The sequence below is a fragment of the Macadamia integrifolia genome, unplaced genomic scaffold, assembly GCF_013358625.1.
Source record: "Macadamia integrifolia cultivar HAES 741 unplaced genomic scaffold, SCU_Mint_v3 scaffold1330, whole genome shotgun sequence".
Classification (NCBI taxonomy): domain Eukaryota; kingdom Viridiplantae; phylum Streptophyta; class Magnoliopsida; order Proteales; family Proteaceae; genus Macadamia; species Macadamia integrifolia.
In genome coordinates this window covers 149,006-165,192 of record NW_024868162.1, presented here as the reverse complement: position 1 = coordinate 165,192, position 16,187 = coordinate 149,006, and the positions used below count along the sequence as shown (strand labels likewise).

The window sequence follows — 16,187 nt, the reverse complement described above, 5'->3', positions numbered from 1 at the left end:
TAGTGGGCCTTCCACTTGTCCATAACAAATGATCCTCTACTCAATCTAGTCATTAAAATCCTCATTGTTTTTCATCAGACGTCTAGTAATCCTAATTGACACAATTTTGAAGTTAGGTTTGGTGGGGCCATTATTGGTGATCAATGGTGTACAGTGCACCATCATAACATATCCCTTTTCCTTTCCTACTTCGTATTTTCTTTTATTTGAGAAATGGGAAGCAAACATTTTTGGATCCGGCTCCTCTTCATGGAGCCCAGGACCAGAGAGTGATCCCATGGCGAGGGCCCATATCCTCTCAACTGTGGGATCACTCTTTGATCTATGGGCCCAGCTAGGGGTGTCAACCGGTCGGGCCGGTTCGGTTTCGGTCGGGCTTAATCGGGCTTGAAGACCTTCAAAGGCTACATCGTGTCCGCCCATTTAACTAATCGGGCTTAGTTATTGAGGGCATGGTACACTTTATATTCGGTCGGTCGGTCTCGGTCTATAATCGGGCTATCTTAATCGGGCTTTAATCGGGCCTTAACCGGGCTACGGACATGTTTAATGTTAAACGGGCTTTAACCGGTTTTTAAACGGGCCCTCTTTGAAATATATTATTATATTCCGGCCCACTCATGCAAGCCAAAAAAAATGACAATAAATCAATAAATGATACCAAATATAACCATTATTTAAAATGTGAACATGTCTTTACTTTTTAGTTTTTATTCTTTAATTTGGGGGGTAAAATAGGTATTTTACGATCATTAAAGGGTCGGGCCAAGTCGGTGCATAATAGGCCGGTCTCGGTCGGGCGTTATTCGGTCGGTCTCGGTCGGGCGCCAGACGGTCCAAGTAGCAAAACCGAGACCGACCATTTATAAACGGGCCGGGCTCAAGCCCGACACGTTTAATAAATAGTCCGGGTCTGGCCGGTCTATAAACGGTCGGTCCCGATCGATTTAGTCGGGTCGGGCCACTAATTGACACCCCTAGGCCCAGCTATGAGATCGCTCTCTGGCCTTGGAATCTATGGAAAGGAATCCTGTGGACAACTTTTCCATTTCACTACCAATGTATACTTTTTCATATTTACTCTCTATCTCTCTATCTCTCTATCTCTCTATCTCTTCTCCTATAAATATATAAATGAAAATATGAGATTCCTGTCTTCAGGGTAAAGAAGGAAAAAGAAAAAACCTTACACACTCAATCTTCGGACCAAATCCCTATAATTTTTCTTCGATTTCATCTCAAATCAATACTCGCCATCGCTGTCCTGTCCTTGTTTCTGCGTTTTCGACCTCGATTATGCCCGATTTTGTGGCCTAATCCGTGGCTTCGTCTTGTATTATTGTAAATTATTTTTTGGGTAATTATTTGGGTGAAGGTGGGGGTTAGGGGATTAGAGGCTTGAGGAATTTTTAGGGGATCTCTGGGTCTTTTGGTTCGGGTTGTGGAGATGTTGGATTCAGAGGATGATATGCACGATGCGAACGATGTGGAGTCTCTGGACGACTTCTACAGCGGCGAGACGGCCATGGCGAGCGATGATGATGAAGGGGATTACGAATTCAATGATACCGATGATTCTGATGACAGCTCGTTGCATAGGCAGCAGGTGATTAAAGATGGCAGCTTTATGGGGTTTTTCCCCTATTTTTTTTAGCTTTTTGATGAATAATGCTTTTATGCTTCTGTTTGAGCTTCTTCCTTTTTGGGTTTTGTTTGTGCCTTTTGGAATGTCCATTGATCCTAGTTCTGGTATGTGGCTAGTGAAATCAGATATTTGTTTCTGATTTGCAGCTTTTGGTGTTAATTTACTTTTGGGTGGTGGTGTTTTTGTTGACTAGTCTGTTAAAATTCTACTAATAGGTGGACTCTTTAATGTGTAAAGAATAAAGTTTTTTAATTACCAAGAGTCGATCATGGATGGATTTTTCATGCAACATGTGTGTGTGGGGGGGGGGTGTTCAGATTTGGGTAATTTGGGGTTTGTTTAGGCGTTTGTGAATCATCATTGGTTGAATATAGTTCATTGGTAATTGGTGAGGCTATTGGATAAAATTTGGGGCTTCATATCTTAAGAAGCCAATTAATTCAGTTGTGTTTTTTCTTAGAGGTGACTTTTTTTTTGGGGGGGGGGGGGTGTGGGGATTTTTGCTAGTTTTATTTTTGGAATACAGAAGATGGATGAAACTGAATATTACAAAGAAAGGGCCAACTGTTAGATGTCAGAGAAGTGTTTGGAGATATGGTGAAAGCTGAATTCAGCAGGTCTATTTGCCCCTTTTAGCGGGAGGTATATCTCTTGAAGATTGTTCAGGCAGTGGGATGGGCTGTATACTCTTTCCACTTAGATGCTTCTTTAAGCTAATTAATTTAGGAGACTAATGGAAAGAATTATATACGAAAGATTTACATATGGTCTTTATTGATTTAGGAAAAAACCTATGATAGAGTTTCAAGAGAATTAATCGGCAAGTTTTAGAAGATGAAAAATGCTTTGAGTAAATATATGTATCATGAATTCATGATATAATGACTAGCGTAAGAACTGTGAGCGGACAAGGTCGTGAAGTCCTAGTAACGGTTGGATTACACCAAGGTTCAGCTCTAAACGCGTATCTGTTTGCATTAATCATGAATGAGTTGACTACAGACATTTAGGATCAGATCCCTTAGTGTATGCTTTTCGTAGTTGATATTGTCTTGGTGGATGAAACAAATGCTGAGATAAATGCAAAGTTGGATTTATGGGGATCAACATTGGAATCAAAAGGTTTTAAGATAGTAGAACAAAAATTGAATATATGATGTTTGACTTTAGTAACAATAGAACTGAGAGTTTGATGTAGCAGCGCTCCGATGGATCGACCCAAACCTGCTCCAAAACCCGGACCAAGATCTAGATCCAATTTGGGTTCCAAGTTACTGATTTGGGTTCAGGGTTAATAGAATATTCTAGGATTTTATTTTGTTATCTTTTATTTTAGGTTATTTTGGGATAGCTAAAATTCTCATTTTAGTTTATTGTGTTTCTATTATATTTTAAATTAGGAAGCTTCTTCTATGTTAGATCAATTTCATATTTAGCATTTTCTTTTTTAGTAATTCTTTTCCTACTTATGTAAAGCCATGGGCCACAATAATTTTAGTTGATTATTGAAGAAAAATTAAGATTACTGCCTGCGTGGCTGCTTCTCTTCCCCCCCGGCGATCTTCTCCTTCTCTTATCTCCTCCTTTTCCAGCGAGACAATCCCCCCTTCTTCTTCTTCTCTTCCCTTCCCTGCGATCTCGTTTTTTTTCTCTCTCTTCCTCTCCCCTTCTCTGTGAGAAAACCCCCTTCTTCCCTCTTGGTGCGATCACCCTCCTTGCCCCCTTTCTTCCTCTTCCCTGTGGTCTCTCTCTACCATGTTATCTCATCTTTACTTCTCTTCTTTCCTTGTTTCTGGTTTATTCTCCCATCCTCTGTTTTTGGATAGTAACATCAGTCACAAAAGGAAAGCTTGTTGAACCTGTGAATGTTACCGATTGGTTCCGAGCTTTGAGTCGAAGGTAGCCCTTCCCCGAGCGACCTAACCCTTAGACATTCTTGCCATAATACCATCCTTGTTGAGAGAAGTAAAAACTGCAACTAAGGATAACTACAGGTACCGCCCAGGTCTGGTTCCAAAGGGTTAAATCTCCCTGGGTTCTTGATTATTGGATCTATTAAGATCTTAGGGCTAATCAACAAGGGGATTGTCTTCTTGAATCTGACCTGTAGAAGGTAATTCAGCACCAAAACAGAGTATTGACAACAGGTAGGGAAGAAGGAAACAATAACAATAGGGGAAAAGAAAGAAGGTAAAGGGATTGAAAAGAGAAGTAAGAGAACAGAAGGAGAGAGCTACGCAAGCCAGCCATAGTTCCAAACCAAGCTATTCAATCAATTTCAATTCTTCAAAAATCCAGTCCCAACGTTGGGTACAAAACTTTATTTAAAGACTTAAAAATAACCTACTTTCCTATTTTAAAACTGAAACAAATATGGAATCCAGATCACATAAAACTTGATTCCCAAGCTAATTTAAAGAAAGAAGTAAATCAAACATAAAAAGGTGACTAGAAATTCCTTCGCCCAACTGCATCAAGAAGTCTTTATGCCCCCTGCCTCAAGGTTTTTTTTTCGGTGACTTTAGTTGAATGGGACTTACAATTTCTCATTACCTATCATCGCCTTTGGTGAAGTTGTCATAGGGCTCAAGGATTGAAGTATCGGCATTGGTCGCCGAATCGGTCGGCCAAAATTAAGATGCGTATCGGAGGGTATCGTATCAGAGATACACTAAAGATACGCACATAAATGGATAGGAAACACCTTTTTATAGATGTCTGAATAAAAAAATTGGTAAAAAATGGTATATATAACATGTATTATACATAAACACTAAATTGAGAGTATCGCACTAAGAATCTAAGGTTTAAAGTTGTCCCATAAATGTAAAATCCTTGTTCCAAACCTTGATTTCCACTTTAATTAGAGAGAAAAATGGCTGGTAGTCAACTTTGGAACAAAAACCCCTCAAAAAATCATGTTTTTCTGAAAAATGATCCATCTTGGCCATTATATGACCGTAGTCCATTGTATTGGTACGTATCTTACCTCATACCGATACACACCGATTTGTACTGAGATGTACATTTCACCTCGATTTTATATTTTCCATAGAGTATCGGTACGCATCGGTGTGTATCGTATCGTATCGTATCGGTGTGTATCGGTGCATATTGATGTGTATTGTAGGATATGTATTGATACGAAAGAATTTTAAAAATTTCATGTATCATATAGGTAAGGGCCGATTCAAATACGTATTGGTCGATATGGTACGATACGTACCGATACTTTAAATCATGATGGGGCTTAAAAGTTCGTACTGATTTTGTTTTGCCACCCACATTGTAGGAAAACTACTTCCATTTATGTTCCTTTTTTCTTTTCTTTTCTTTTCTAGTATGTAATCATGAATCTGCTTATGGATGTGTGAAGATTGTAAAGAACCAAATGCTAACTCACTCTTTTAATGATTTTTTATTTACTGTTTTGCATGTTGTTTACCGTAATGAGTTCATGAAATCTGTCTCTTAAGCATGGTAAATACAATGTGACTTTTAAAAGTCACTATGCCACTGGTTTCAACCATTATCGACCAAAATTCTCACATTTTGGATTCTCATATTTTGATCGAAATGTGGGAATTTTTGAGTGGACCAATGGGTTTGACCCTTTGGGTAGAACCCGTCTTTATAAAACCTTCTTAAATTGGAAACCAAGCATTTTTATTTCAAAATTTTGGCCCTCTCCCCCTATTTCTTCTCTGTGAAGTGGGAAACTTGGGAAAACACTCAAGATTTTTCCCTTGTGCCATCAAACCTTCATTCTAAGCTTGGATCTTGCATATTCATAGCAAATCTACCTAAGGAGGGAGCTTGGACCCAAAAGGTACATCCCGTCTTCTCAAAAAATCAATTTTTTTTTTTTATAGAATATACTTGAAATATAGTATAATGATGTAAATTTTTGTATATGTTAGTTAGAATGACCCGATCTACACATTCACGGTGTCCCTTTTTTTTTTTTGCATGTTAATTTTTTTTTCTGTTTTTAAAAATATATTTACCTACAACACTTATTTACCCAGTGCATAGTTGTCAAGGCATTGCCTAGGCGACGACTAGGCGTCCAGGCGGTTTGCTTGGGGCCTAGGCGATAGTTGCTTTATTGCATTGCATGCCGCTTTGTGTTTTGGCACTTATTTATGCCAAATATCATTTAAGTAAATGATCATTTACTTAAGATGTTATTCATAAATAAGCAAATACCCCCTATTTGAATCCAATAAAAATAGTTTAAAAATCAAATTCTAAAAGGATAAAAAGTCAACCCCCCAGTCTAAGAAGAAAAATTGGATTTTGGTTATAGGGGCGATTTTCAACTTTTAAATGCTAGAGTTTTTCTCAATTATGAAAATTTTATAAATTCTATCATGTTAAAATATTGCTAAAAACTAAAAGTCTTGTAAAATAATTTTTTGTTTTGATATCCATAAAATTATTTTCATTCAGGCGATTTTAACAGCATTCGTGCACTTAAAAATAAGTTTGACCGGAACATAAATTTGTCATTATAACCTAGATTTAAGTAATCTTAGACTTGTTGGAATGTTGGTTTTATATTATAACTGATACAAAAAGTCTCATGTAAAAATAATATCATTGACCAGTCAAACTTATTATAGAACAAGAGCATTTTTTGAAATTTTGATTTTTTTATAACTAATATGACGTAATGTTAATTTTTTATGATTTAATATGGCTAAATGTTGCTTAATCTTGATTTTTTATAATACAAGGTATTTATAGCTTACTAAATAATGTTAGAAAATAAGAAAAATAAAAAATAACAATTGGTCGCCTTGTTCGCCTTAAGGCGCACGCCTTCTCGCTTAAGCGTTTAGACAACCATCCACAGCCTTGGTTCGCCTTGGTGCCGTGACAACTATGACTTGGTGTACATTGAGTGTTGACTATTGAGGTTTGAGAATTGAGATCATAATTATGTAATATTATTATTTATTTTGGATCCTTTAAATTACATTTTGTTTGTTTTAAACTTTTAATCATTTATTTCATATTTTTAGTTAGTAACTTATATGTGTACTTATGTAGTATAGTTTCAGTCAACGACTCAACGTATATTAGTAAACTTTGGTCAACACCACAAGTATGACTTTAGGTGTTTTTTTTTCCAAGAAACTAATTATGGGAATGGGTTAGAAATGTCTAAAATTGAACGTACAAAAAAAAAAAAAAAAAAAAAAAAAAAAAAAAAAAAAAAAAAAAAAAAAAACAACAACAACAACAACATTTTGGGGGTGCAAAGTTTCCACCCAAGTGGGAAAATTTCCCTGGTTTTCTCGAAATTTCCCACATTTCAACTGAAATTTCGGTCTCCCCAAGGGTCGAAACACGATATTTTGAACCTTGCTTTTAAGTAGAAAAACAATCTGCTTAACCCCCTTTTGAACCAATTTGGTGCTTGACTAGTATGTAATCATTTGAAACCTAAGTGAGGTAGAATTGTAAAGTGCCTCGTATTAGAAATCCTTGCCTTTGTAATCAATTTCCTTACAGTTATAAATGTGTTGTAGAAGGCCTACAATATATCAGATATACTAAAACAACAGGTCAGCCTTATCCGAACTAAATGGGATCGGCTATATGGATCTGTACAAAACAAAATAATAAAAATAATAGTAAAAAAGAATTGTGACAAAAACTCAGCAATATCCCACCTAAATGGGGTTGGCTACATGGATCCTTGCCCTCTAAATAAATTTGTTTTATTTAATGTGTCCCTCCTAAGATGACTAATTTGTAAATCAGATAGGATCATAGGAGGGGCAGCTGGGGGGGGGTTCTTCCTTGAGATTGATTATATGGTTCCCAACAGGTATGGTGCATTGGGTGGGCTATTTACTATTTATTTTATACACATACATTTCATATGGGCTATGAAGTAGCGAATGGTTTTGTTTGATAGATGGGAGTCAGCAAATTCCCCTAGTTGGTCTTGAATCCACTTGGATTGGGATCTGCAAATCGTTCAAGCCCATTTGGAGACCAATTGACATGCCTCTAAATGTATACTTGGCAATGGGCATGCTCTTGATGATCTCTTAATTTGTGTCCTCAATGCATACATGGCAATGGACATTCCATACTTTTGAAGGTCTCTTAATTTGTGTCCTTCCATGTCTCCTATATTGATGTAGATACCCATCATGGGCTACAGTATCGCTGGAAGAAGAAGAGCCAAACCAGCCAGCCCTTGGGCTGAGGTTGAGGCCAGTTTTTCTTCTCTATTTTTGGCCCCTATGCTGGCCATATCAGTAGCCCATAGGCCAGCATAGGGAACCCCCTTATTACAGTATATTTGTTTCCAGAATTGAGCTTCTAGAAGGCCCTCAAATAGCCCCATCGATCCAGCCTTTACACTGTCCATAGCTGGCCAGAAGATTCTCTTTTGTGGCCTGCGATTTCCTTTACAGCTGGACTTTTGTTTCTTCTGTTTGACTGGTCAAAGATGCTTTACAAGAGAGGAGCTACCTTTTAGAAAGCCCTTGGTAGCTGTTTATTTGTTTCCTTAAGTTACAAGTTAGAGTTAGTTACAATTATGCATTAGTTTCCTTTTAAGTTAGTTTCTAATTTGATAACATGATTCTAAATTGTAATTTTCAGACCTCTATTTAAGAGGGTTGCTGTAACAATTAGGCACAATCATGGTTTTAAGTATCGTGCCGTATTGGCCGATACGTATCCATATCGGTAGGCATTGGCACGATACATACCGATACGATACATGAAAATTTTAAAACCCTTATGTATCGATACGTATCCTACGATACACACCGATACGCACCGATACACCACCGATACGCACCGATACGTACCGATACTCTATGAAAAATTCAAAATTGAAGTGAAATGTACGTTTCGGTATGTATCGGTACGTATTGGTGTGTATCGGTATGTATCGACCGATACACACCGATACGTACCGATACGGTCATAAAATGGCCAAAATGGGTAATTTTTTAGAAAAACACAATTTTTTTAGGTGTTTTTGTTCCAAAGTTGCTGGCAACCATTTTTCTCTCTAACTAAAGTGGAAATCAAGGTTGGGAACAAGGATTTTACATTTATGGGACAATTACAAACCTTGGATTCTTAGTGCGATATTCTCAATTTACTGTTTATGCATAATATATGTTATATATAATTTTTTTTAACTATTTTATGCAAAAATGTATAAAAAAGTGTTTTCTATCCATTTATATGCGTATCTTTAGCGTGTCTTAGCGTATCTCCGATAGGATACGATACCCTCCGATACGTATCTTAATTTTGGCCGACCGATACGACGACCGATACCGATACTTTAATCCTTGGGCACAATTGAATGAATGAAGTTTATGCAGTAATTACTAGCCCCCAAACTCCTAAGAGAGCCATTATCCCACACACAACTATCCATCTTCTTCACTTTTTCTCTACCTTCTTGTTTCCTTCTTATTTGTGTTTGTGAGAGAGTGACTTGTGAGATTGAAGATCAGTCAGGTTACTAAAATTGATTTTTAGAAGTGTTGGGTTTTGGGTGGGTCGATCAGGCCTGTATCTCGCAAGGCCCTTTGGAGGGTTCAAAGGCCACCTCAAGGAGGCCACTCCACCAGGGTTTCAGCCAGACTTAGGAAGAAACCATGCGTGGAACAGATCTGGCTGAAACCCAGACTTAGCCTGTTTCAGCCAGATATTTTCCAACTTGCTGCGGTATTTTGTTGCTCTTCTGGGGGACTTTTGGTGGGTTTTTCTGCTAAGGTGTGAGCTTCCTAATTACCCTAATCTGTGTGTAATTATTCAGTCCTAATCTCAGCCTACTTGAATTCTCTTTGGTTCTATATCCTAAAGTTAGTTTTGGACTTGGTTAAGTATTTTTAATCTTTGGAGTTTGTTTACCTAAAGGTGAACCAGCTTTACATTATATATGATTATGAAAGGAAGGATTCTCCATAAAACATTGTCTTCATCGACAAATGTTTTCTTGGCTCGAGGGAGAAAAATCCCTTATGAGAGTTCAAGACTGAAGGAATATAGTATCAGAAGGTGATGCGAAAGAGCATGGCTTCAGCTGCCTTGCAATGTAAATGAATGGTTGGCATTATTATGAGAGATTGTTTTGTTCATTGACTACATCAATGATAAAAAAAAAATAAAAAATAAAACAGGAAAGAATTAGGAATGATTATGGTATTCAATTTTGTTTGCTTAGATATCTCATTATCGAGAATGCTTCTAATAGAAAATTTGTCACCATGTACTGACAGATGCTTAAAGCTAGAGGAAAGAAATAGGAAAGTTGTTATCTAATGGAACAAAGGAAAATGGGTTTCATTTTCTTGAATGGTTCATTAATAATTTGTACTGGTGGAGCATGAACAATTCTTACCTATAATTTTTATGTTTGGTTTGTATCTATGTTGTTGCAATCCTGAAAAAGGAAATGTTGATATTAGTAGGGAGAGTTATGGAAGGAAATATCTTACTAAATTAGGGGAAGATTCACAGGCATATACCATCTTGTGAAATGGTGCAACTGGGTTTCAGTCTTCTCAGCCTTGCTTTCACAATCCCCCTGTTGATGCACTGATTATTTTGCTTTGAATATATGTGGATATTTGTTCCTTCCAATTGCCACGTGTTCTCTATAGTGACTTTTATTGTTATTCTTCATTTTGGATTTTTGATCTTCTGCGGGGTATGGCCTTTCAGCAAAACTATACCATATTGAGCGAGGCAGATATACGTCAGCGCCAGGATGAAGATATTACAATGATATCTACTGTGCTTTCCATATCAAGAATTTCAGCTAGCATCCTTCTCCGCCACTATAATTGGTAACAGACCTGGACCGTTTCCCCCTATTTTGTACCTGTCTTCTACATGTAACTAATTGTTTAGTGAGTTTTATTTTTGTAAGATCTTAAATCATAGAGGTGGGCTCTAATTCATGTGGAATATTGTGAATACTTGATGTCCTTGTATGTGTAAAGCAATGTTAGCATGTACGACAAAACTTAAGATATCTACCCTTCTTTGCAAAATCTTGTGGGCTTCGTCAATTCAACTTTCTTTTCTGTTTCTTTGTGTCTTCAATGTTGCTTAGAAATTTTGGTTTTTGTTTGCCAGGAGTGTCAGTAAAGTGCACGATGTATGGTTTGTGGATGAGGAAAAAGTACGCAAAGCTGTTGGTTTGTTAGAGAAACCAGTGGTTCAAATTCCCAAAAACGTTAAAGAAGTAAGTGTCTTTCATGTTGTTCATAACTTCTTAATCAAGTTATCTTAGTTCCTTGTTGTCGTTTAATATGGTGGCCAAACCGCCAAACCTTCATGGGACCGGATGCGTCTTGTATCTTGCCTTGAGGTTGCTTATTATGTTAGGCCTGCTTCTTCATGCTTAGTACAAATGTTGCTTTTGGTGGCAATTTTGCCTTATTATTATATTAGGCTTCTTCTGCACTCATTACAAAATTGATGCTTTTGTTTGAAGCTGACACTCATTACAAAATTGGCTTTTTTTGCAGCTGACTTGCGGAATCTGTTTTGAGACATATCCTCGTGATAGGATGACTGCTGCTGTTTGTGGCCATCCCTTTTGTGGTGCATGTTGGGCAGGTTTGTTTCTGTTACTGCCAAAAAACCCCGCTAGTCGAACCTACACAAACACAGACGACGGAGGCCCGGAGCTTTGTCCGGGGTTAGTCCTCCGACGCTCAAGTTAGGGTCGGCCACACAGTTCAATAAGGGAGTAATGGTGAGGGTCTGAGAGCTTACCTCTTTCCTTCCTCTCGGCCTCCTTATATGCTTCTTCGGGGCTAGGGTTTCCTCTTGCCTTCTGGGGTCCACCTTCCTCTCTCTCCCAGTCTTGCTCCAATACCTCTGTCCTCCTTCTGGGGAATATTCCCCTCATGCAAACGACGTGACAGAGCGTGATAGGGTCTTCGTACTCCCTACTTGGCGGGCAACACGTGTCCCGGTGGGCGACGCGTGTCCTCACCCTACTGAGCCGTATGATTTGGCTGTATCAGGAGCCCCCTTACTCCCGCTAGGAGTCTCATCCTGTGGGAGTAACCAAATTTTTTGTAATTGTAATTTTTCCCTCTTTTTCCTGCCTTCGGCCTTATTCCTTCGGCTTTAGTTCTGCTTGCAACCGAGAGCTTCAGTCAGCCTATGTGAAGACCTTGGGTCAGTTCGGCTCGGCCTTGTCCGAGACACCGACCGAGGCAAGGACCTTCGGTCAGTTCGGCTCGGCCTTAGCTTGAGCACCGTCCGAGGCAAGGACCTTCGGTCAGTTCGGCTCGGCCTTAGCCTGAGCACCGTCCGAGGTAAAGGACCTTTGGTCAGTTCGGCTCGGCCTTAGCCTGAGCCCCCGACAGAGGCAAGGACCTTCAGTCAGTTCGGCTCGGTCTTAGCCTGAGCATCGTCTGAGGCAAGGACTTTCGGTTGGGTCTGTTCAGCTTTGGCCGACACCCGACCAAGGTGAGGACCTTCGGTCAGGTCCGTTCGGCTTTGGCCGACCCCCGACCAAGGCGAGGACCTTCGGTCAGGTCCGTTTGGCTTTGGCCGAACTCCCAACCGAGGTGAAGACCTTCGGCCAGGTCTGTTCGGCTTTAGCCGAACTCCCCATCCCAGGCAAGGACCTTCGGTCAGTTCGGCTCGGCCTCAGCCGAGACCCCGACCGAGTTAAGCACCTTCGGTCAGTTTGGCTCGGCCTTAGCTTGAGCCCCGTCCGAGGTAAGGAATTTCGGTCGGGTCCGTTCAGCTTTGGCCCACCCCCGACTAGGTGAGGACCTTCGGTCAGGTCCGTTCGGCTTTGGCCGACCCCCGACCAAGGTGAGGACCTTCGGTCAGGTCCATTCGGCTTTGGCCAAACTCCCAACCGAGGTGAGGTCCTTCGGTAAGTTTGGCTCGGCCTTAGCCGAGACCTGACCGAGTTAAGCACCTTAGGTCAGTTCAGCTCGGCCTTAGCTTGAGCCCCCGACCGAGGCAAGGACCTTCGGTCAGTGCGGCTCGGCCTTAGCCTGAGCACCGTCCGAGATAAGGACCTTCGGTCAGTTCGGCTTGGCCTTAGCCGAGACCCCGACCGAGGAAAGGACCCTCGGTCAGTTCGGCTCGGCCTTAGCCTGAGCACCGTCCGAGGTAAGGACCTTCGGTCAGTCCGGCTCGGCATTGTCCGAGACCCCGACCGAGGTAAACACCTTCGGTCAGTTCGGCTCGGAATTAGCTTGAGCCCCCGACCGAGGCAAGGACCTTCGGTCAGGTCCGTTCAGCTTTGGCCGACCCCCGACCAAGGTGAGGACCTTCAGTCAGTTCGGCTCGGCCCTGTCCGAGACACCGACCGAGGCAAGGACCTTCGGTCAGTTCGGCTCGGCCTTAGCCTGAGCACCGTCCGAGGTAAGGACCTTCGGACAGTTCGGCTCGGCCTTGTCCGAGACCCCGACCGAGGTAAAAACCTTCGGTCAGTTCGACTCGGAATTAGCTTGAGCCCCCGATCGAGGCAAGGACCTTCGGTCAGTTCGGCTCGGCCTTGTTTGAGACACCGGCCAAGGTAAGCACCTTCGGTCAGTTCGGCTCGGCCTTAGCCTGAGCACCGTTCGAGGTAAGGACCTTCGGTAGGGTCCGTTCAGCTTTGGCCGACCCCCGACCAAGGTGAGGACCTTCGGTCAGGTCCGTTCGGCTTTGGCCGAACTCCCAACCGAGGTGAGGACCTTCGGTCAAGTCCGTTTAGCTTTGGCCGACCCCCGACCAAGGTGAGGACCTTTGGTCAGTTCGGCTCGGCCTTAGCTTGAGCCCCCGACTGAGGCAAGGACCTTTGGTCAGTTCGGCTCGGCCTTGGCCGACCCCCGACCAAGTTGAGGACCTTCGGTCTGGTCCGTTCGGCTTTGGCAGACCCCCGACCTAGGTGAGGACCTTCGGTCAGTTCGGCTCGGCCTTAGCCTGAGCACCGTCCGAGGTAAGGACCTTCGGTCAGTTCGGATCGGCCTTAGCCTAAGCACCGTCCGAGCAAGGACCTTAGGTCAGTTCGGCTCGGCCTATCTGAGACCCGACCAAGGTGAGGATCTTCGGTCAGTTCGGCTCGGCCTTAGCCTGAGCACCGTCCGTGGTCAGGACCTTCGGTCAGTTCGGTCTCGGCCTTGTTCGAGACCCCGACTGAGGCAAGCACCTTCGGTCAATTCGGCTCGGCCTTAGCCTAAGCACCGTCCGAGGCAAGGACCTTCGGTCAGTTCGGCTCGGCCTTAGCCTGAGCCCCGCCCGAGGTAAGGACCTTCGGTCAGTTCGGCTAGGCCTTGTCCGAGACCCCGACCGAGGTAAGCACCTTCGGTCAGTTCGGCTCGGCCTTAGCTTGAGCCCCCGACCGAGGCAAGGACCTTCGGTCAGTTCGGCTCGGCCTTAGCCTGAGCACCGCCCGAGGTAAGGACCTTCGGTCGGGTCCGTTCAGCTTTGGCCGACCCCCGACCAAGGTGAGGACCTTCGTCTGTATTCATTTGGCAGAGTAAAGGTCACCAAACAGGAGAGTTCTTCTTAATAGCCGTAAACTAGCTTTCATAATTTCCATGAATAAGATCCTCCAGAGTTTAGGATGAGGAATTACAACTTAAAAGTGCGTAAGAGCAAAAATTGCAAAATGCGAGTGTGCTTGCTACTCTTGTACGAGGCTTGGTTCTGCTCCATCGGCTTGAAGGGTTTCTTTCATCTGGATGTACTTATCGCACCGAGCTCTCAACTCGGCCAGGTTCCTCGGTGTATGCTTCGCCAAAGACCTTTTCAGCTCCTTATCCTTGACACCTCCTAGCAGGGCTGTGAACTCCTCTTTCGGTCCAGACCTTTGATCGTGACCTTCTCTTGTTGGAAGCGCTTCATGTAGTTTCGCAGTGATTCTCCTTCATGTTGCTTGATGTTGGTCAAGTTCAACGTGGTCTTCTGAAGGGGTTGGCTACTGGAGAATCCCTTCACGAAGAAGTAGCCTAGATCGCTAAAGCTGTGGATCGACTTCGTCGGCAGACGGTTGTACCATAGCCTTGCCGCTCCTCTGAATGTTAATGGTAGGGCGCGACACATAATATTTTCCGAGACTCGATGGAACTGCATGGCGACCTTGAAGCCTTCCAGATGATCGACGGGGTCCCCAGACCCGTCATAAGTGTCATACTTGGGTAGGCGAAAGCCGATCGGGAGCGGATCCCTCATGACCTCATCAGCTAGAGCCGTGTCATTAGTGAGGTCTGGCTCGTGGGTTCCCGTCTGATTTCCTACCACCTTCTTGATCTCGTCTTTCAGTTCTAGGATCTTCCGCCCCAACCCCGAGTCCTCGTGCCTCTCATTGTCTCCTCGGCGCCGATCCCCATCTGGATCTCTGGCGGCACGCTGCGTCCTACCTCGGGGCGCGGGGCTCTCCCTTGCTCGGCTTCGAGGGTCACGACCGGCCCTTGTCGATCCCGTACTGCTTCGGTCTTCATCTCGAGCCCTCTCAAACTGGACGTGGGGACCTGGGGGTGCTCTGCCGGTCCTGTGGGAGACAGCTTTGGAGACCTCCCTCATAGTCTCGGCCATCCGGTTATATTTGTCCTGGAGGTCTTCGAACTGCTGCCTCGTCACGTACTCCTGGGCTGCAGGAGGCTGATGGTCGCTGCCTTCACGTACTGAATATCCAGCCGAACGCTGGTATCTAACGGACACTTCTCGGTCATCATGGTCCCTTTCTCGTCCTATCTCCGCTGAGGGAGGAAGCTCCCCTGAAGGTTCTTCCCCCATGTCTATGTTGGACGTCGCTCTTGTCCTCTTTCGGTTGTAGGTTCTCCCCACCATTACCGTCGTTCCCACAGACGGCGCCAATCTGATGCTGCCAAAAAACCCTGCTAGTCGAACCTACACAAACACAGACGACGGAGGCCCGGAGCTTTGTCCGGGGTTAGTCCTCCGACGCTCAAGTCAGGGTCGGCCGCACAGTTCAATAAGGGAGTAATGGTGAGGGTCTCAGAGCTTGCCTCTTTCCTTCCTCTCGGCCTCCTTATATGCTTCTTCGGGGCTAGGGTTTCCTCTTGCCTTCTGGGGTCCACCTTCCTCTCTCTCCCAGTCTTGCTCCAATACCTCTGTCCTCCTTCTGGGGAATATTCCCCTCATGCAAACGACGTGACAGAGCGTGATAGGGTCTTCGTACTCCCTACCTGGCGGGCAACACGTGTCCCGGTGGGCGACGCGTGTCCTCACCCTACTGAGCCGTATGATTTGGCTGTATCAGTTTCACTGCTAGCTTTAAGCTTCTTCTTTCTCTTTTATTTTTTCCAAGCATGTATATGTCCCATGAACATAAAATTCATGTCGTGTTATACTTGTCTTGAGTCGGTGGAAACCTGTTAACAAGTGGGTAAAGCAAATGATTTTGAGACTATTTATTCTGGGCCTAATTAGTTTTGTTCTTTGAGGTCGTGTTTGTGATTACATATTCACACTAGTGGTAATGGCATCATGCTGTTTGTTAGGTTGAACGTTTCTTTCTGTGGCATTTTTTTTCCGTTGTGTCTGCATCATGTATGAGCTT

General features: G+C 43.1%; 1 protein-coding gene across 2 annotated transcripts in view; it reads left to right on the top strand.

Moving 5' to 3' along the window:
• The first annotated feature begins 1,145 nt into the window (after nucleotides 1-1,145).
• The window catches only part of LOC122063462 (probable E3 ubiquitin-protein ligase ARI7), a 95,993-nt gene continuing 80,951 nt past the window's right edge, over nucleotides 1,146-16,187 (top strand). Inside the window, exons 1-4 of one of the 2 annotated variants that reach the window (XM_042627171.1) lie at nucleotides 1,146-1,606; nucleotides 10,361-10,485; nucleotides 10,778-10,886; nucleotides 11,173-11,263. In XM_042627171.1, the coding sequence (XP_042483105.1) occupies nucleotides 1,448-1,606; nucleotides 10,361-10,485; nucleotides 10,778-10,886; nucleotides 11,173-11,263 (484 nt within the window). In that variant the 5' untranslated portion in view covers nucleotides 1,146-1,447. The remainder of the gene's footprint in view (nucleotides 1,607-10,360; nucleotides 10,486-10,777; nucleotides 10,887-11,172; nucleotides 11,264-16,187) is intronic. The other variant, XM_042627170.1, reaches the window with a different exon arrangement.